Consider the following 22,297-nt stretch of genomic DNA (forward strand, 5'->3'; position numbering starts at 1 on the left):
GTCCTGGGTTACATCTCTCCTCCACTTAGACATCAAACCATCCCTTCATCATATTGTCAATTTTCTTTATGCTGATAAAAACAATCCAATCCCATACTTACAAAGTTACATGGTGTACAGTACAAAATTGTTCAACTAGACTAAACTAAAGATTACACTTCCTGCAAACCTCCTCCCATTCTGTTGTATCTAATCTTATCTCAAGAAGATTTTATTCCTTTCTTTCCAGCATGTGTTTGTTTGGTTTCTCCTTAAACATATCCATCTTCTTCACAGGCAGTCCCTTGAAACTGTTGAAGATTTGCTTTGACATTCATTTCCTTGGATTCTGAGGTGACTAATCAACTAATTCACCATTCCTATCCTCATAATAGTTGAAATTGCTTTTTATAATTATCTTTTATCTGAGGTATTTATTGAATGCATTTCTGTTCTAAATTTTGAAGTTCTCCTCTTACTTTTCTTCTCAATTTCCCAAATTTTATTTCCTTATATTTTTCACAAAATTTTGCATTAATTATGCTTTAAGTATTTTGATAATCTGGATTAGATTCCCCAAAGTATGCTTCTGAAAACACAACTACCGTGTTTACACAAAATCTAAATTCCAGAAGAGTCTATCTAAACTATTTTTGTTTTAGAACTGAAACAATGCTTTTTAAAAGAACGAAATCAGTCAAGTTCCAGTTTATTGTCATCTGATTATACATATATTCAACCAAACTAAACGTTTCTCCAAACCACAATGCACCCACAATACATAAACATACAGAACATAAAGCAAAATATTACCACAAATATGTAAATAAATCAAATATAGTTCCAAATGCGTGTGAAGTGCACAGCAAAGAGTAAACAGCTCAATGTCCTAGTGACAAGATCTTGGTGGTGGAGGGGTATTCATTGGACTCACAGACTGGGGGGAAAGAAGCTGTTACCCAGAATGGCAGTGCAAGTCCCGATGCTCCTGTACCTTCTTCCTGTCTGTAGTGGGTCAGAGAGATTGTGGGATGGGTGGCAGGGATCCTCACCAATGCTTTGAGCACTTACTATACGAAATAGTGAACACACATCAAAGTTGCTGGTGACTGCAGCAGGCCAGGCAGCATCTCTAGGAAGTGGTACAGTCGATGTTTCAGGCCGAGACCCTTCGTCAGGACTAACTGAAGTAAGAGTTAGTAAGAGATTTCAAAGTAGGAGGGGGAAGGATGGAGCCAAGAGCTGGACAGGTGATTGGCAAAGGAAATATGAGAGGATCATGGGACAGGAGGTCCGGGGAGAAAGACAAGGGGGGGGGGAACCCAGAGGATGGGCAAGGGGTATAGTCAGAGGGACAGAGGGAGAGAAAAGAGAGTGAGAGAAAGAATGTGTGTATAAAAATAAATAACGGATGGGGTACGAGGGGGAGCTGGGACATTAGCGGAAGTTAGAGAAGTCAATGTTCATGCCATCAGGTTGGAGGCTACCCAGACGGAATATAAGGTGTTGTTCCTCCAACCTGAGTGTGGCTTCATCTTTACATAAGAGGAGGCCGTGGATAGACATGTCAGAATGGGAATGGGATGTGGAATTAAAATGTGTGGCCACTGGGAGATCCTGCTTTCTCTGGCGGACAGAGCGTAGGTGTTCAGCAAAGCGGTCTCCCAGTCTGCGTCGGGTCTGGCCAATATATGGAAGGCCACATCGGGAGCACCGGACGCAGTATATCACCTCAAACGCATCTCCCCCATTTCACGCACATCTGCTCTCACTCCATCCTCCCGCCACCCCACTAGGAATAGGGCTCCCCTGGTCCTCACCTACCACTCCACCAGCCTCCGGGTCCAACATATTATTCTCCGTAACTTCCCCCACCTCGAACGGGATCCCACCACTAAGCACATCTTTCCCACCCCCCACTCTGCTTTCCGCAGGGATCGCTCCCTACACGACTCCCTTGTCCATTCGTCCCCCCCATCCCTCCCGACTGATCTCCCTCCTGGCACTTATCCTTGTAAGCGGAACAAGTGCTACACATGCCCTTACACTTTCTCCCTTACCACCATTCAGGGCCCCAGACAGTCCTTTCAATTGAGGCAACACTTCACCTGTGAGTCGGCTGGGATGATATACTGCGTCCGGTGCTCCCGATGTGACCTTCTATATATTGGCGAGACCCGACGCAGACTGGGAGACCGTTTGCTGAACACCTACGCTCTGTCTGCCAGAGAAAGCTGGATCTCCCAGTGGCCATACATTTTAATTCTACATCCCATTCCCATTCTGACATGTCTATCCACAGCCTCCTCTACTGTAAAGATGAAGCCACACTCAGGTTGGAGGAACAACACCTTATATTCCGTCTGGGTAGCCTCCAATCTGATGGCATGAACATTGACTTCTCTAACTTCCGCTAATGCCCCACCTCCCCCTCGTACCCCATCCGTTATTTATTTTTATACACACATTCTTTCTTTCGCTCTCCTTTCTCTCCCTCTGACTATACCCCTTGCCCATCCTCTGGGTTCCCTCCCCCTTGTCTTTCTCCCCGGACCTCCTGTCCCATGATCCTCTCATATCCCCTTTGCCAATCACCTGTCCAGCTCTTGGCTCCATCCCTCCCCCTCCTGTCTTCTCCTATCATTTTTGGATCTCCCCCTCCTCCTCCCACTTTCAAATCTCTTACTAGCTCTTCCTTCAGTTAGTCCTGACGAAGGGTCTCGGCCTGAAACGTCGACTGTACCTCTTCCTAGAGATGCTGCCTGGCCCGCTGCGTTCACCAGCAGTTGTGATGTGTGTTGCTTGAATTTCCAGCATCTGCAGAATTCCTGTTGTATACGAAATAATAATGGTATTTTTGTCATGATATTGCACTGACAGTGCTTAAATTACTCTGTGCCATCATGTAAATCTCATTAAATAGATTAAAATTAAATTAATAAAATTAAAAATAGATATCTTTTGAATGAAAACAAAAGTCTTTTTCATCTTTAGTATCATTAAAAAAACTGAATTAAAATAGTGGTGTTATTCAGGATTTTTTTTCTCTACTATAAAGAGGAATTGTAATATGCAATTATAAGCTCCAAGCCATTGAAAATATATGAATTTATAAATCAGTGACCGAGGATACCCATTTCAGAGAAGTATTTCCCACTGATTTGGGAACTTGTCAGCAAACTAACCCCTGCGGCACTAAGACCTGGAGGGAGCTTTTGTGCGAGGTCTGTGCGCGTGTGCGCGGAGCCGAGCGGAGCCGCAGAGTTGTCGCTCCGCACACGGACACTGCGGCTCAGCCCACATCGCTGCCTCGGCTGCTGCGGTTGCGACACCGGCAGTGCTACGTTGGGAAGAGTGCCAACAGCAAGGATGATTTTTTTACACTCGCGCTAGCACAGTCCAACGCGTCTGCCAGGGACCTCTTTCTTCCCGCATCTACAGATCGAGACTGCAACACATCAGCCAACCTTCTTCCCCCCCACTACCACCTCATTCCCTCCCCCTCCCACCCCGATCCTGGGGACACGGAGAGCCCCCGCCAGCACTGTGTTCGCTGCTGCTTCCGTTCCAGTTGTCAAGCCAGCCCCGAGCTGCATCCGATCGCCTTCCTGTCCCGTTCGCTCGCTCGCTCGCTCGCTGTTGCGGCTGGCCGTGGACCACAGCATCCCGCCGGCTCTGGCTCCCGCTCCCGCTCCCACACCCACACCAGTCCCCGCGTTTAGAAGAGGCCGAGTTTGGGGCTGCGGGCACAACGGGAATCGCCTCGGATCTTTCACTTCCCTCTTCATTCTTGGACATCATCAAGGCCATCAGCAGTGATGTAGGACGTGAAGAGAGGTCCTTCATCCTGGATCCACAGCGTGAGGAGCCCAACATATTGTCTCTGGTGATAAAGGCGCCTTCCTGGCATTGCTCTGTATTTTTTCTTATGAGAAGCAATAACAATTATTCACATTATTTGAAATTTTAAGCCACAATAGAGTGCTATTCGATTTGGGGGAAGGTGGTGTTTTAGCTCAGTCAGAGCTGTCAGTCAAAAAGGGGACAGGGTTATCAGCAGCTTGGCAGTAATAACTTTTTTTTAAAAGGAAGTATTTATTATTTTATCTTTTCATTTCACTACTAATTATGTCACATGATCGGAATATTGAGTTGGAGCACTTTGAGGAGAGAAGCCGGGGTCACCGATCATCTCGGCGTGGAAGTGGCGGTGGAGGAGGTGGAGGTGGCAGCGGCGGAGGAGGGGCAAGCTCGCGTGGAAATGGTTTACCAAGCCCTGCTCACAGTGCTCACTGCAGCTTTTACAGGACCCGCACTCTGCAAGCACTCAGCCAGGAGAAAAAAGCCAAAAAAGTCCGCTTTTACAGGAATGGAGACCGCTATTTTAAGGGGCTTGTGTATGCTGTCTCTCAGGACAGGTTCAGGTCCTTGGATGCTTTGCTGGTGGAACTGACTAAGTCTCTCTCAGATAATGTCAACTTGCCCCAAGGAGTCAGAGCCATCTACAGTATCGATGGAAGCAAGAAGGTCACCAGTCTGGATGAATTGCTGGAAGGTAAGTGAGAAAGAAACAATGCCTTCAGATGAATGGAGGGCTAATTCAAAAACTTTGAACAGCATTGCCCCCCAAGAGAAGTAATACAAAGACTACAGCATAATACAAGTGGATAGACCATTTCCAATAAAGAAAGTGTATCCATTCAAGACAAATGAGAGATTGTAAATGCTGGAACTCTGGTGCAACACACACAAAATGCTGGAGGAACTTAGCAGGTCAGGCAGCATCTATGGAAGAATAGTCCTGATGAAGGATCTCAGCCCATACATCGGTTCACTCCATGGATGCTGCCTGACCTGCTAAGTTTCTCTAGAAATGTTTTGTATGTGATTGCTATTAATGCAAAGACAAGGGGGAGTTTTCAGATGGGAGATATGGATACTAATTTTGGAATAACCTGATCATCTCTTCTAGTATCATCTTCATTTTTTGGAAGATGATACTAGAAGAGTTTTATATATTAATTTCATTGTTTCCATTTTACTTTTAATCTTATGTTTATATAACACCAGTTTGGCTTGATATACTGGCATATTATTTCTCAAATTCCTGTAATTTAGCAATCAGAAAGGGTACCTTCCATGACACTAATACTATTTATAATATTTAAAGTGAAAATAGATGTGGGAAGATCAAAAATCTGAGAAGAAGGTAAGATGATGTACAGGAGTCGGACTAGTAAGTTATCCCCTGGCAGCCCATTCTGACATTCAGTAAAAGCATGGCTGATATTCCACTTCAGTCGCACCTGCCCTCATTGCCCTTAAACACTGACATTTGTAGCATTGAAAAATCTACCTGACTCAGCGTTTTATATATACCCAATGACTAAGCACGCAAAGCTGTCTGCAATAGAGAATTCCTGACTCACACCAAGTTCTTGAATAATTCCAAAAAGGTTTTCCTTGTACCCTTCTCTAGGACTCCAATGCTGGGGAAACTTCATCCCATGATCTATTCCGGCAAGCCCCTTCAGTCTTGTCTTTCAATGAGATAACTGTTTCTTTCTTTCTTATGTCATGCAAAATAGCCCTTATGTAATTAGTCTCACTTAGGCAAATCCCTCAGACTGGGAGTCAGTGGCACCTCCAGTATGGCATGTTTTTCCTTGCAGGAGATAAAGAACTGCACAGTATTTTTAGGGAAGTTCACAAAGAACTTGTATAATTGTAATAGGGCTTTATTACTCTCATATCCTTTCATATAAATACTATACTTTCACTCCCTCACTTTTTAAAGGGACTAACTTTAAAAGCTAAGGCTATCTATGATAAATTCAAAAATAAGCTTCTTTTTATGAAGGGCCTTTTTTTAAACCACTGATTCTTTTGACTTTATAATAATGTTAATCAGCAAGATGAAAATCTTTGAATCAGATTTCCCTTGAAATGCAATGACATGGAGAATCCTGGAGTTAATCAGTTAGAAGTGACAAGGCAACGTAAGTAACTTCGAAATGCATCATTCCCTTAATTGTGAATTGTAAATTGTTACTTTTTTTTTATCAGTGGACTGAGTCTCATTTTACTGCCATCAACTTGGAAAATATCATAGCTTAGGATCTCTAAGACTATAGAATGGTTTCTGATGACAGTGTTAATGCAGTGATGCTCAGACCAGAAGAAACATTTATTAGAAATACAATTCTACTAATATAACAAAATATCCCATGTTGCCTCATAGTGTAATATTCTTTCTGCTGTTCATTATGGAACTATTTTAGATGGTTTGAAGTTAATTTCTCATAGTAACTCTTTTGCATCTGTAAGAAGGGAGAAGCTGACCTTAAAAATATTGATGAAAATCCCACGGATTTAGTCTGTGCTCTTTATTCATCCAAGACTGCAAGCTAGTTGGTCATTCATGAGCTTGCTGATGAGAGTCAAAGGATGTGTTGTTTAATAACAATAGGAATGTTTATGCAACGTAGTGGATAATGTGTGGTCGACTTGCTGTGCACCACCAACCATATTGGGGAAAGCTTTTACTTCAGACAATAGACTAACAGTGTTAGTCTGCTTGCAGATGCAAGAAAGAGGCCTAATGTGTAATGCCAAACAGCAGATGCTGTGTTCCATTGAAGACTGAAGTTAGACCTGGCAAATATCTGAGGATCTACAATTTCTGGAGTTTTTGAAGTTTCACCTATATAGCTGTAGGAGTGGTTATACATCACAATGGTGTTACTGAAATGTGATATTTAATATATTTTAGTATATTTTGCCAAAAAGAATGACTCAAAAATCGGAATACATGGAAGTAAGGGTAAAGAACCCAGGAGGTGCACATGATATTCAAAATTTAAGGCCCGTTGAATTGAGAATAACTATACAGTTTGTTTGCTGTTTGTGTGCTGGGGCAGCAGGCTGAGGGTAGCAGACACCAACAGAATCAACAAACTCATTCGTAAGGCCAGTGATGTTGTGGGGATGGAACTGGACTCTCTGACGGTGGTGTCTGAAAAGAGGATGCTGTCCAAGTTGCATGCCATCTTGGACAATGTCTCCCATCCACTACATAATGTACTGGTTGGGCACAGGAGTACATTCAGCCAGAGACTCATTCCACCGAGATGCAACACTGAGTGTCATAGGAAGTCATTCCTGCCTGTGGCCTTCAAACTTTACAATTCCTCCCTCGGAGGTCAGACACTCTGAGCCAATAGGCTGGTTCTGGACTTATTTCCATCTGGCATAATTTACATATTATTTAATTATTTATGGCTTTATTACTATTTAATTACTTATGGTGCAACTGTAACAAAAACCAATTTCCCCCGGGATCAATAAAGTTTGACTATGACTATGACAATTGTATTTTCACTTTCACCCGTTTTAAAGAAATGCTGTGAGATCCGAGTATTTGGTTCCAAGATGGCTTTGAGCTCTAACCTCCACAGAGTTGCAGCTCAGATTTAGTTGCTTTTTTAATTATTATTTAGGTCCATGAGGATGTCTTTAGGGACAGAGAAGGAAGTTATGGGTCTGGTTAGGGTTAGGGACAGGGATGTGATGGAATTAGACGTGACACTGGAATCTAAATCTCTGTTCTGTGTTCAAAGACCAGCGACAAAGACTTTGGGCATCTGTGGTTGGGTTGTTGGATGTCAGACCGGTAGAGATTGGACAAGGGCCAGGTCAGTGGTTGCAGTGGGTTCCAGAGTTGGAGTTCCGTTTGAGCTGGAGGTACAAATCCTGATAACCCCCTGTGTTTCTGAATCAGTGAGACTGGAGTTCGAGGCCTCATGTTCAGGGTCCTATCTTCAGCAAGGCTTAGTGTTGGGTGATCAGTATGTCCTGGGATTGATGCCAAGGATTGAGTTGGAAATATGGAAATTGAGACCTATTGGCTGAAGCCAAGTCTGCAGATCTCTGTGTGTCCACTAAGGAGGTCAAAGTCCAGTGTCTGTAGGCCCAAGTCCATGTCTGCTGGAGGCCTGTCCTGGGATTAAAGATTGTGTATGTGTCTGGATGGGAGGGAAGGAGGGGCTTGTTTTTGCTGTTTTTGTTGCCTGTTATGTTCTGTGTCGTTCTGCCAAGCATTGTGGGCATGCTATGTTGGCACTGGAATGTGTGGCGACGCTTGCTAACTGCTCCCAGCACCTCCTTGGTTGTGTTGTTTCTTCAAAGTGCACACGACATATAAACTTGAAGCTTGGATCAAACGTTGTAAAATCCTTAACTTGGTATTATTTACAGGAACATGCATATTCAGAAAGTATCATTTCAAAAAATTAAAGCATAAACAAATTTTTATAATCCATCAATTACCCACATTGGCATTCTGTTCTTCTTATTAAAAATCTTTATCCTCCTTGGACAGCCAGTCAGTTTTTCACCTGCCACTTCAGAAAGCTTTCACAGGTACTATTTCTATCACCATTTACAAATAATAGTACTTCCCTGTATTAAAGAAGATCTTTCCTCATGTTACCCCTGATTCTTTGGCCAAGAATGTTGAACTGATGCCCTCTGGCTATAAGTTGCATGATCTTATTGTACAATTTCTCCTTTTATCAAAGCCATTCAAGTTCCCCATTAAATTCTCCTTAACTGTGCTATTGTTGTCAGTTTCTCTTATTGTATAGGTGTCATTCCAATATACCTCCTCTATATCCTCCCTAAAACAAAGTGCCCAGGAGTGGTCATATTCCTCTACCTGCATCTTTGACGGAGAAGCTACACCTGTTCTCCCTACACTATGTCAACTGTTCTCTGATACTGCCATTCACCCACACAATACGGACGACTTACAGTAGACAATTAATGTAATAACCCATGCATCTTTGGTTGTCTTATGTGGAAGAAATGCATGATCTCAAAGGAGAAAATGTGGATTCCATGCAGATAACACACATGGTCAGAATTGAAATGGGTTCTCTGTATCTATGAGCTGTGCCTTTTTGTGGGTAAATTTGAAAGTGGATAAAGAGTTGCATCAGCAAAATCCTGATGTTTACCCACCTAATTCAACACTGAGCGTGGACATGCCAGACTATAATTGAGAGACCCCTTTGAGAAAGGCACGTGTAAATTACAATATGTTGAGAGCAATCTTAATAACAATCTTCATAGCAGTTTTAGAGTTCAATGAAGGTAAGGACAGGATGACATTGGGTGTGGGCTCTGCAGTTACCAAGCAGATTTGATGATAGGTATTCAACTGTAATATTCAGTAATTCTGTGAAAGACATGCCGGAGAAACCTTTAATAAAACTTTTGTAGCTTTTGTACTGAGTTTGTGAATATTGTTGATTATCTTCCACGCTGTGGTCCTGCCTACATTTCAGTTTGCAACTCTTCATTGCTACATCACCAAGAGAGCTAGTCATGCACTGACTCTTCAGAATCAGAGAAGGCCCAAGGTGGATAAGGCCACAGACCTGAGAACAGCAAAACAAGGCTTTTCATCAGGAGAGAAGGGATCATTAGAATAGTCTGTCTCACTGGAGGCCACACACATTGAATCTGATATGGGAGGGTCAGTCCTGATATGTAGGAAGAGTGTTTGAAGAGATTCTTTGAAAACTGGCTGCCCACTGGATTTGGTAAATGCGCTCTATAACAGTAGCTACAAACATGACTACTGCCCTTTGACTAGGCCCCAAGGTTCATTCAGGGGTGTGCCAGAGACTTGTAGCAGTTGGCCATTTTGTTATCAAGCTGGTAACAAATGCCTTTCTCACAACTAGTAGCAATTACATCAACTTTGTCTATAATACCACCAGCTAGAATGCACGTACATTCAAATTTGCAATTCTGACTGGATTCCACAGGATTAGAGCATAATTTTCAAGGTACCCCCAGATCACCCAGGAGTGCACATTAATTGGAATGGTTTCCAATATATTAAAATTATGTTTGTATGTAACCACAGGTAGAGAGTTCTCCAGACGAGCTGAAGATTCCCATGTAGCTCTCCACAATGTCTTCATATTTTGAAGGCTAGCTGCTGGAGACAAAGGGCACCATGAAAGTATGGCTGATAACCTCAGTGAGGAACCTCACCAACAAACCCATACAAAAAAAAATCTGTAAGGAATGCCACGGAGTAAATTATTGCCATAATTAAAGTGCATTTCCTGTACCTTGGTCGATATGCATCTACCAGTATCCTAAGAATAGTCATGATTTCATGGACTTTCCAGCATTAACTATCTGGGATGACCTAACCATTCTGATATTCATTTAGCCTCCAGAAATGCACCCATCTGACAAAATGGGAATCCTTTTTTTGTCCACCTGTGTGAACACACATATGTCCCATGTGTAACCCCAAGTGCCTTGTCAGCTCACCATTGATGGCATCATTGTTTGATCTCCCCATTCCACATGCACCACAAAAGCTGGAGAGTAGGCAGTTGTGTCAACAAGCGTCAGCCCAAAGAACTGAAACCAAATAATTCAATGCTACAGAATGCACCCACATGTATATCCTTCTGCAGTTTCAGCTAGCTATTCTTCCTTTTCCTTAAACATAAACTATGCAAGTGTTGTGGTGTTAGATCAGATTCTAGCAGGGTGAACATATTTCTAATAACTGAACACAACGGGCCACAGATGTTAGACTCTGGTGCAAAAGAAAACAAGTTGTTGAATCGCCTCCCTTTCCAAGGCTGGGATATCTGTCATCCTTTCAGTGATTGATTTCATAGTGTGGAGGAAGCAAGGTGAGGGAACTCCTTACAAATTCTTTGCTGCTGACCAATGTTTCCTATCCTGTACTGATAACTGGGGTGCATCACTGGGAACAGAGCTTGCAGCATTTTGTAATCTCCAATGCAGACTTTACATTGCTGTCCTTGCCTTTACCATCTGCACTTGCTAAAGTGATGAGTAAATCACCAGGTGAAAACTTGATCTGTTTTCTTCACCTATGTACGTATTTGAGCCCTCTGCTGCAGGACCTTCAGCTCTGAAGAAGATTTTCTCCTTGTGAGTGGCTTGTAGGACATGTGAAGTTTTTCTAGTTCAGGGGTTCCCAACCTGTGTTCCACTGACCCCTCAGTTAATGTTAAGCCCCATGGCAAAAAAAGAAGTTGGAAAGCCGTGCCCTAGTAGATAAACGATGGGTAAGAACCATTAAGACTGTTGTTGTTCCCCGGATTATTTACAAATCATTGTTGACCTCAAGACTAAATGATAGTGTTTCAAGCAGTAAGCGTCAATTAAGTAGTTCTTTCACCGTGTAGTTGTGCCCACCACCTCTGACGCCTTGTTGGTTATCTTCAACGATACGTCCTCTGTGGATACGAGTTGAAATGTGGCTGGAGAATCATCTTCTGTACTTCTGCTGACTTATAAAGAGGGGAAGAAGAAACTAATGAATAATAGAACAGAGATTGCAGATGCTGCAATGAGGGAAAGTGTTCAGCAGAATGTAAACAACATTTTCTTTGAGAGAGAGGTTAAGTGCCACTGGTGACTGGATTGAAGGTGGATAAATAGAAAAGGAGAGCCCTGCCCAGTGACTTATGTGCTGGGCATCAATTTGCAGATGATTAGAGCACTGTGCTCACTTTTCATAGGTGGATTATATCATTAAAGATAGTGCAGCACCAAATGAGGCAGCAGTTGATTGTAGTGCTGTTGCAGACTTCTGCTGGCTAGATTTTTCCACGTCCTTAGGTCTACAATAAAGTAGTTGTCCAATGAATAAGCCCCAGAATGCCATCAAGTAATGTCACTGAATCTCAGAAATTTGCATGCGCCTGTTGTCCAATTTGTTCTCCTTTGTGATACAGCAGACTTCCGTGACCATGAAATATAAATGCTTGAATTGTGATTTTAAAGTGAGAATTTTAAATTGAGTCACTTGTCTATCATCATACCCATCTAGCTTTGATTGGTTGGGAAGCTAGCTGTTACCATATGCTGTACAGATATACGGTAGCATATTAAAGTACCTACCTCAATCTGTGATGAGCAACTCTTTCCTAGTGAGATGGGTTGTTAAAATTCAATCCTGCATATTTATAAAGGAAAGGATCCTGTATGGCTTCTCAAGTTACCCTGCTATCCCCAGCTCTTTCACAGATCCTGCACCCCTTTAAAAGATGACCCAATTTTATTATCTAATTCCTATTCTTTCTACCAAAATGCACTATTACACAATATTTTCTGTAAAACATTCTCTGTTATGTTTCCATTAAAAGTTTCTATCTGTCCTCCTGAAATATGTTACGGTCCACTTCATTAGCAGTTTCATAACTTTCTGCAAATGTTGAAGTCATGTCCCATACATGCTTGTCCAGATTGTTACTATTTATTAAAGAGAATGGTTCCAACAATAACTTAAGACTTACATTCTCCATGCATTCTGAATGCTACATTCTACTGATTCTAGCCTCTGTGCTCTGTTCTGCCCACAATTTTTTGAGAGCCATCAGCTATCTTGATCCCAATCTTGAGGGAAAAGTGGACCTCTAAATCTTTCTGTCTCTCTCCAGTCTCTAGAGGACTAAAAGCTTTTTAAAACACTTATGATGTAAGGTCATGGACTTATTACTGTTAACTTGTTTTCTCTGCTATGATGTTCCATTACTTTCTGTTTTTATTTCAGATTTCCAGTATCTGCAGTTTTGTTTTGCTTTTAAACTGTTCTTTTTTATCTAATTCCCATGCATTTTTAGCCATGTCTTTGCAACAACTCGGAAAATTGACGATATATTTCCTTGGGTTAAAGATGTTTTAGCAATGCAAACACAATTTCAAGCTCATCGAGTTAATTATTTTATCTACATTTCTCTTCAAAACATAGATGTACTTTTCATTAAGAACTTGCTGATACGGACATTTCCTGGCTCAAGCAAGTTCATACTCAGTAGTGGGGAGGAAATGAATCTGCATTGCTGGGCACAGTGCTGATGTCACATTTCCTCCCTTTCAATAATGAAACCTGGAATGCTGAGTTTCTGTGACTAAAATGAAGTAGCTCAATTGTTTTAAATACTGCAATCAGGCCCTGGTATTCAAAAGCATAATGACAGGAATACAAAGCAGGTTTGTCAGTATTTCAGTAGAGAACAAATTGATTAACTTTTATAATTTAGACACTGTAGGATTTGTGTTCAGGCTTTGAAGGAAAGTTCCAATCTTTACGCTGTTCGAGCACCCTTTTATACACTGCAGGGATTTTCTGTTCTGTTGAAGAGTTCTGGTGTTTTTCTTTAAATTTATCTATGGCTGCCAGTAGGTTTTAAGACGTATTTGGAAAGGACATTCATTAAACTGGAAGGATCTATCAGTGTATATTTTTGTCCCATTTGCTATGTGCACCGTTACTCAGGTTGTTATGCTGGTAGTCATGAATTTATTACCATTTATTTCCATGCATTTGGGTTTTAAAATACACGGTGTAGATGAAGTGAAATCTGACTTGGATCAAGTTAAAGTCAAAGTCAAGTTTATCGTCATGCACAAATACATGCATCCACAGGTACAGTGAAAAACTTGCAGTAACATCACTGGTACATAGCAACATATAAGCATCCACATGAAGAATATAAATTAAACAAAGCAACTACATTTTTTATCAAAGCACAATTAGAACAAAGATGTCTATTTAGTGCAAAATGATCAAAGTGGTCAAAGATTTATTAAACTGTTGTGATTAGGGTTCTGCTAGTTGGTTCAAGAAGCAAATGTTTGTGGGAAGTAGCTGGTCTTGAGCCTGGTGGTATGGGACTTAAGGCTTCTGTACCTCCTGTTTCTTGGTAGCTGCAGAAAGATGGCATCATCCAGATAGCAGAAATACTTGATAGTGGATTTTGCTTCTTGAAGCAGTGCATCCTGTAGATACTGCCAATGGCGGAAAGGGATATGCCTGTGATGTATTGGGTAGAGTCCACTACTCTCTGTATATGATAAAATATATAATTATGTATTATATAAATAATTAATTACTCTATCAATAATATATAATTATGTTATCAATAAGAACATATACACCAACAATATTTATACACAAATTACACTTAATGTATGTGGTTCTCTTTAAGTAGGTGTGTTCCTATGCGCAATGTACATACTGGGGCTGCCACAGTAACATAGCGGTTAGCACGATGCTATTACGACTTGGGACGTCGGAGTTTGGAGTTCAATCTCGGCGCCCTCTGTAAGGAGTTTGTATGTCCTCCCCATAGAATGTGTAGGTTTCCTCGGGTGCTCAGGTTTCCTCCCACAGTCCGAATTCGTACCGGTTAGTAGGTTATTTGGTCATTGTAAACTGTCCCGTGATTCGGCTAGGGTTAAATCGGGGGTTGCTGGTGTCGCGGTTTGAAGGGCCCTAAGTATCTCTAAATCTCTAAATAAATTGACTTAACTTCAGTGTTGAAGTGCTTCAGAATACATAAAATTTCTTTTGAATCTAATATAAAATGCATAGATTATTTTTGTCTTCATCTCTGAAGCAATCAACATTTAACTGACTATAGGAAAAGAACAGAATTTCTAAATCAAAGCCAACAACTTTTAGTGATTATCGTAATAACTTGTGATGGCATTGGTGAATCACAGCGACATGTTGCAGGCAGCTTACAAAACTCATAAGTATACATCTTCTGAACTACTCTCACTGCAATCTGCAGCCTGTAATTTCCCCTCAAGTAAGATACTTTTGAACTGTCTTAATGAACTAGCAATTCCACAATTTTCTGAAAGACCTGGCGGACTCTCAGGCATGCTTTATGCAGACAAAAGTGCATCGTCATAGCTGAAAGAGAGAGAGGAGGGGAGGACTCCAAGCCAGGTTAAAACAAAGGGCCATGAAACTTCCTCTGACCAGCATCTTGTTAGCAAATACACAGTCACTGGAGAACAATATTGAGGACCTAAGAGCAAGATTGCTGTATCAGAATGAAATGAGGAATTGCTGCATTCTCTGTTTCGCAGAGACATGGTTCATTTCAGATACATTGATAAGACCTGAAGACTTTTGGATACACAGGATGGACTGGACAGCTAGTTTGGAGAAGGCAGAAGGTGGGGGTTCTGTGTTTCATGCTAAATTCTTTGTGGTGCTTACATGCAGTGGTCTTGTCACATGCTCATTCCTCCGACCTGAAACATCTAATGATCAGGTGCTGACTCTTCTACTTACTTTGTGATCCTCATTGCATTTTACATATCACCAAAGGCCAATGTTAAGCGGGCGCTCAATGTATTGAGTGCCACCAGCTGCAAACAAGAAACAGCCTACCCTGACGTCTTTCAAATAATTGCTGGCTACTTCAATCAGGCTTGTTTGAAGAAATCACTTCACAATTATCATCAACGTATCACCTGCAGCACCAGGGTCCCAATACACTTGACCATTACTGTACTATGATTCATGCCCAAGAAGAACGTGGTAACCTGTCTCAATGCCTATTGTCCAGTAGCACTTGCATCCACTGTGATGAAGTGCTTTGAAAAGTTGGTGATGGAACGTATCAATTTATGCCCAAGAAACAACTCGGATCCACTGCAGTCTGTCTACTGTCACAACAGGTAAACAGCAGGTACCATTAGACTGGCTCTTCACTCAACCCTGCAACACCCAGAAATTGAGGATGCATGCAACTCAGATGCCATTTCACTGGCTCTTCATTCAAACCTGGAACATCTGAACAGTGAAGATGCATACATCAGGATGCTCTTCATTGACTATAAGTTGGCATTCAATACTATCATCCCCTCAAAACTAATCAATAAGCTTCAGGACTTTGGGCTCAACACCTCCTTGTGTAACTGAATCCTAGATATCCTCACTTGCAGATGCTAGTCATTTCGGATTGGCAACAACATCTCCTCTACAAACTCCATTAGCATAGGTGCAACACAAGGCTGTGTGCCCAGCCCCCTGCTCTATTTGCTGTTTTCTTATGACATTGGAGCACAGCTCCAGTGCCATATTTAAACCTGCTGGACACCAATGTCATAGGTGGTGATGAATCAGCATATAGAAGAGAGATTGAAAATCTGTCTGAGTGGTACCACAACAATAACCTCTCACTCCATGTTAGCAAGACTAAGAAGCTGATTATTGACTTTAGCAAGAGGAAATTGGAGATCCATGAGCCAGTCTTCATCAGGGGATCAGAGGTGGAGAGAGTCAGCGACTTTAAATTCCCCGGTGTTATCATTTTAGGGGATCTCTTCTGGGTCCAACATATAAATCCCATTATGAAGAAAGCACTGCAGCCCCTCTACTTTTTCAGAAGCTTGCAAAGATTTGGCATGTCATCTAAAACTTTGACAAACAATCTTGAACCAAAGGGGAAAACTTCACTCAACTTCACTTGTCCCATCACTGAACTGTTCCCACAAGGTATGTACTCATTTTCAAGGACTTTTCATCACTCGTTGTCAATATTTATTGCTTATTTATTATAATATTTTAAAAAAATTTGTATTTGCATAGTTGGGTGCATTTTGCACATGGATTGTTTATTGGGACAGTCTTTCATTGATTCGATTGTGTTTCTTATATTTACTGTGAATGCCTGAAAGAAATTGAGTCTCAGGGTTGTATATGTTCAATAGACAATAGACAATAGGTGAAGGAGTAGGCTATTTGGCCCTTCGAACCAGCACCGCCATTCACTGTGATCATGGCTGATCATCCACTATCAGTATCCAGTTCCTGCCCTATCCCCATAACCTTTGATTCTGCTATCTTTAAGAGCTCTATCCATCTCTTTTTTGAAAGCATCCAGAGACTTGCCCTCCACAGCCTTCTGGGGCAGACCATTCCATATATCCACCACTCTCTGGGTGAAAAAGTTTTTCCTCAACTCCATTCTAAATGGCCTACCCCTAATTCTTAAACTGTGGCCTCTGGTTCTGGACTCACCCATCAGCGGGAACATGTTTCCTGCCTGCAGCGTGTCCAATCCCTTAATAATCTTATATGTTTCAATAAGATCCCTTCTCAGCCTTCTAAATTCCAGAATATACAAGCCCAGTCGCTCCAATCTTTTGACGTATGACAGTCCAGCCATCCCGGGAATTAACCTTGTGAACCTACGCTGCACTCCCTCGATAGCAAGAATATCCTTCCTCAAATTTGGAGACCAAAACTGTACACAATACTCCAGGTGTGGTCTCACCAGGGCCCTGTGCAGCTGCAGGAGGACCCCTTCGCTCTTATACTCAATTCCCCTTGTTATGAAGGCCAGCATGCCATTAGCTTTCTTCAGTGCCTGCTGTACTTGCATGCTTGCTTTCAGTGACTGATGTGCAAGAACACCTAGATCTCGTTGTGCTTCCCCTTTTCCTAACTTGACTCCATTTAGATAATAATCTGCCTTCCTGTTCTTACCACCAAATCTTCACATATATATACTTTGATAATAAACTTACTTTGAACTTTTGAATTTTAAAGTTCATGGTAAAACTACTGTAAGTTGAACAGGAAACTGAATTAAAAAGGTAGAACAAATGAGACCATTCATATCTGAGGGATCAAGACATTTTTCCCAGCAGCATTACGAGTCATTGTTGTAGTCTCAATTATATGTTAGAGTTTTAAAAATGTAGTTAATAGATGAATGTGCAGTTTCCCAGGAAGAAAACAATGTCTGATGTTGTAAACAATGTCTGATGTTGTCACAGCCAAAAAAATGAAGTTTTGTCTTCAGTCTTCAGTCAAAAATGGTTAAATAAGGAAAACTTCTGTTCCACTAAAAGCATCTAAAAAAATTCCTAGGTCATTGTAAACAGCCTATGTAATAGTAGTTAGCATATTTATTTGTTAACTCACTAAACTTGGTTCTTTCTCTCAAATGTATTTGTCGAACTGGTTTAAATTATAGTTGGTTTCTGCAAAAATTGATGCAAAAGTATTCAATTTCTTTTTGGTTCATGAAGACTAAATGGACCTCTTCTGGGGCAGGTGGGACCTGTACAAGAGAGATGGGTTACACTTGAACTACAGGGGGACCAATATCCTTTCAGGGAGGTTTGTTAATGCTATTGGGGGGGGGCTTTAAACTAGATTTGCAGGGGGATGGGAACCACAGTACCAGAGCTGACAGTGTGGCTGGGGTGAAAATAAATGATGTTAAAAGTTCAAGCAAATCCACTAATAGAAAGGTTGTGAGTGGTGGTAAAAATCTTCTGAGGTGTATATATTTCAATGCTAGGAGTATTGCGGGGAAGGCGGATGAGATGAGGGCGTGGATTGACACGTGGAATTATGACATTGTAGCAATTAGTGAAACTTGGCTACAGGAGGGGCAGGACTGGCAGCTTAATATTCCAGGGTTCCAATGTTTCGGATGTGATCGAGGCAGAGGAATGAAAGGTGGGGGAGTGGCATTGCTTGTTAGGGAAAATATTACAGCAGTGCTCAGGCGGGACAGATTAGAGGGCTTGTCTACTGAGTCCTTGTGGGTGGAGCTGAGAAACAGGAAAGGTATGGCCACATTAGTGGGATTGTATTACAGACCACCCAATAGTCAAAGGGAATTGGAAGTGCAAATCTGCAGAGAGATAGCAGGCAACTGCAGGAAACATAAAGTTGTGGTGGTAGGGGATTTTAATTTTCCATATATTGATTGGGTCTCCCATACTGTTAGGGGTCTAGATGGTTTAGAGTTTGTAAAATGTGTTCAGGAAAGTTTTCTAAATCAATATATAGAGGGACCAACTAGAGGGGATGCAATATTGGATCTCCTGTTAGGAAACGAGTTTGGACAAGTGACAGATGTCTGTGTAGGGGAGCACTTTGGTTCCAGTGATCATAACACCGTTAGTTTCAACTTGATCATGGACAAGGATAGATCTGGTCCTAGGGTTGAGGTTATTAACTGGAAGAAGGCCAAATTTGAAGAAATGAGAACGGATCTAAAAAGCGCGGATTGGGACAGGTTGTTCTCTGGCATGGATGTGATCGGTAGGTGGGAAGCCTTCAAAGCAGAAATTTTGAGAGTGCAAAATTTGTATGTTCCTGTCAGGATTAAAGGCAAGGTGAATAGGAATAAGGAACCTTGGTTCTCAAGGGATATTGCAACTCTGATAAAGAAGAAGAGGGAGTTGTATGACGTGTATAGGAAGCAGGGAGTAAATCAGGTGCTTGAGGAGTATAAGAAGTGCAAGAAAATACTTAAGAAAGAAATCAGGAGGGCTAAAAGAAGACATGAGGTTGCCTTGGCAGGCAAAGTGAAGGATAATCCAGAGAGCTTTTACAAGTATATTAAGAGCAAAAGGATTGTAAGGGATAAAATTGGTCCTCTTGAAGATCAGAGTGGTCGGCTATCTGCGGAACCAAAGGAAATGGGGGAGATCTTAAATAGGTTTTTTGCGTCTGTGTTTACTAAAGAAACTGGCATGAAGTCTATGGAATTAAGGGAAACAAGTAGCGAGATCATGGAAACTGTACAGATCGAAAAGGAGGAGGTCCTTGCTGTCTTGAGGAAAATTAAAGTGGATAAATCCCCAGGACCTGACAGGGTGTTCCCTCGGACCTTGAAGGAGACTAGTGTTGAAATTGCAGGGGCCCTGGCAGAAATATTTAAAATGTCGCTGTCTACAGGTGAGGTGCTGGAGGATTGGAGAGTGGCTCATGTTGTTCCGTTGTTTAAAAAAGGATCGAAAAGTAATCCGGGAAATTATAGGCCAGTAAGTTTAATGTCGGTAGTAGGTAAGTTATTGGAGGGAGTACTAAGAGACAGAATCTACAAGCATTTGGATAGACTGGGACTTATTAGGGAGAGTCAATATGGCTTTGTGTGTGGTAGGTCATGTTTGACCAATCTATTGGAGTTTTTCGAGGAGGTTACCAGGAAAGTGGATGAAGGGAAGGCAGTGGATATTGTCTACATGGACTTCAGTAAGGCCTTTGACAAGGTCCCACATGGGAGGTTAGTTAGGAAAATTCAGTGGCTAGGTATACATGGAGAGGTGGTAAATTGGATTAGACATTGGCTCGATGGAAGAAGCCAGAGAGTGGTGGTAGAGAATTGCTTCTCTGAGTGGAGGCCTGTGACTAGTGGTGTGCCACAGGGATCAGTGCTGGGTCCACTGTTATTTGTCATCTATATTCATGATCTGGATGATAATGTGGTAAATTGGATCAGTAAGTTTGCTGATGATACAAAGATTGGAGGTGTAGTAGACAGTGAGGAAGATTTTCAGAGCATGCAGAGGGACTTGGACCAGCTGGAAAAATGGGCTGAAAAATGGCAGCTGGGGTTTAATACTGACAAGTGTGAGGTATTGCACATTGGAAGGACAAACCAACGTAGAACATACAGGGTTAATGGTAAGGCACTGAGGAATGCAGTGGAACAGAGGGATCTGGGAATACAGATACAAAATTCCCTAAAAGTGGCGTCACAGGTAAATAGGGCCATAAAGAGAGCTTTTGGTACATTGGCCTTTATTAATCAAAGTATTGAATATAAGAGCTAGAATGTTATGATGAGGTTGTATAAGGCATTGGTGAGGCCAAATCTGCAGTATTGTGTTCAGTTTTGGTCACCAAGTTACAGGAAGGATATAAATAAGGTTGAAAGAGTGCAGAGAAGGTTTACAGGGATGTTGCCGGGACTTGAGAAACTCAGTTACAGAGAAAGGTTGAATAGGTTGGGACTTAATTCCCTGAAGCGTAGAAGAATGAGGGGAGATTTGATAGAGGTATATAAAATTATGATGGGTATAGATAGAATGAATGCAAGCAGGCTTTTTCCACTGAGGCAAGGGGAGAAAAAAACCAGAGGTCATCGGTTTAGGGTGAGGGGGGAAAGTTTAAAGGGAACATTAAAGGGGGCTTCTTCACACAGAGAGTGGTGGGAGTATGGAATGAGCTGCCAGAGGAGGTGGTAAATGCGGGTTCTTTTTTAACATTTAAGAATAAATTGGACAGATACATGGATGGGAGTTGTATGGAGGGATATGGTCCGTGTGCAGGTCAGTGGGACTAGGCAGAAAATGGTTTGGCACAGCCAAGAAGGGCCAAAAGGCCTGTTTCTGTGCTGTAGTTTCTATGGTTTCTATGGTTACGTGTACCCAAATACTTAGTCCCGCAAAAATAGATCTGAAAATAAATGTCATCAATCTTCAATGGAAAGAATTGAAATTAGACCAGTTTGGACTATGGAGGGCCTCTTAAGGGGGTTTCACAAAAACTATCGATATGCTAAAACCGGCTTTCAGACTTTCAGGATAGTTTTGTTCTTCCTCTCCAGCCCTTTACCTTTCCCAACCACCTGGCTTCACCTTCTAGCTGCCCTCCTTTCCCTCCTTCCCCTCCAACCACTTTTTTATTCTGGTGTCTTCTCCCTACCCCTCCATCCCTGAAGAAGGGTCCGTCGACTGGTTGTTCATTTCCACAGATGCTACCTGACCTGCTGAGCTCCTCAGCATCTTAGGTATTTTGTTTTGTTGCTAAACTATGTACAGGACACATGGACATGCTAATGTATTATATAAATGTGTTTCATTTTTGTTGGTCATTTGGCTTCATAAAATTCCTGTTGTCTTATTTCACTGATTATATGCAGAGGTTCACGTATAAAAATGTAGATACTGTGTACATGTTAGTGAGAAAACTTTTAACGTGGTGGTGGTGGACCAATAACCCAGAGGACTGGATAGATAATCCATTGTTCTAATTTTCTAATGTTTAAACTATAGAAATGAATTATTGCAAAAACTCAACTCCTTTTTAATGTCATGTGTGGATTAATGGTGCATGTTTAATGGGGGAGGAATAGACAAGGACTCATTCAATTGGATCGTCTTCACATCCTGCCACATGTGCATTGTAAGGACCTTACACTTCCAAAAATTAACTGCTGTGACCAGATATATTGATAATACAGTAGTGTTAACGAGTTTATGACCATTCAGAAATCTGATGGCAGAGCGGAAGAAGCTGTTCCATTTGAATTGACTGAGTGGGTGTCTTCAGGCTCCTGTAGCTCCTCCCTGATGGTAGTAATGAGAAGAAGGTACGTCTTGGGTGTGGATTCCTTCATGATAGATGCCGTCTTTTCAAGGCATCAGCATTTTAAGATGTCCTTGATGCTGGGGAGGTGAGTTCCCATGGCAATCCACTGCATCTTTTTCCAATCCTATGCAGTGGCTTCTCCATACCAGACTGTGATGCAGCCAGTAAGAATACTCTCCATGCTACACCTGTAGAAATTTGCTAGAGTCTTTGGTGACATACCAAATCTCAAACTCCTAATGAAATATAAACTTAAGAGATTCTGCAGATGCTGAAAATTCAAAGCAATGGACAGAAAGTGCTGGAGGGACTCACAGGTCAGGCAGC

General features: G+C 41.7%; 1 protein-coding gene across 5 annotated transcripts in view; it reads left to right on the top strand.

Moving 5' to 3' along the window:
• Positions 1-3,270: 3,270 nt before the first annotated feature.
• The window catches only part of dclk2a (doublecortin-like kinase 2a), a 367,725-nt gene continuing 348,698 nt past the window's right edge, over positions 3,271-22,297 (top strand). For all 5 annotated transcript variants that reach the window (XR_011885758.1, XM_072256046.1, XM_072256047.1 and 2 more), the window contains exon 1: positions 3,271-4,534. Coding sequence is in view for 4 of the 5 variants with exons in the window: in XM_072256046.1 (XP_072112147.1) it covers positions 4,108-4,534 (427 nt within the window). In the remaining variant the exon portion in view is untranslated. The remainder of the gene's footprint in view (positions 4,535-22,297) is intronic.

The sequence above is a fragment of the Mobula birostris genome, chromosome 4, assembly GCF_030028105.1.
Source record: "Mobula birostris isolate sMobBir1 chromosome 4, sMobBir1.hap1, whole genome shotgun sequence".
NCBI lineage: Eukaryota > Metazoa > Chordata > Chondrichthyes > Myliobatiformes > Myliobatidae > Mobula > Mobula birostris.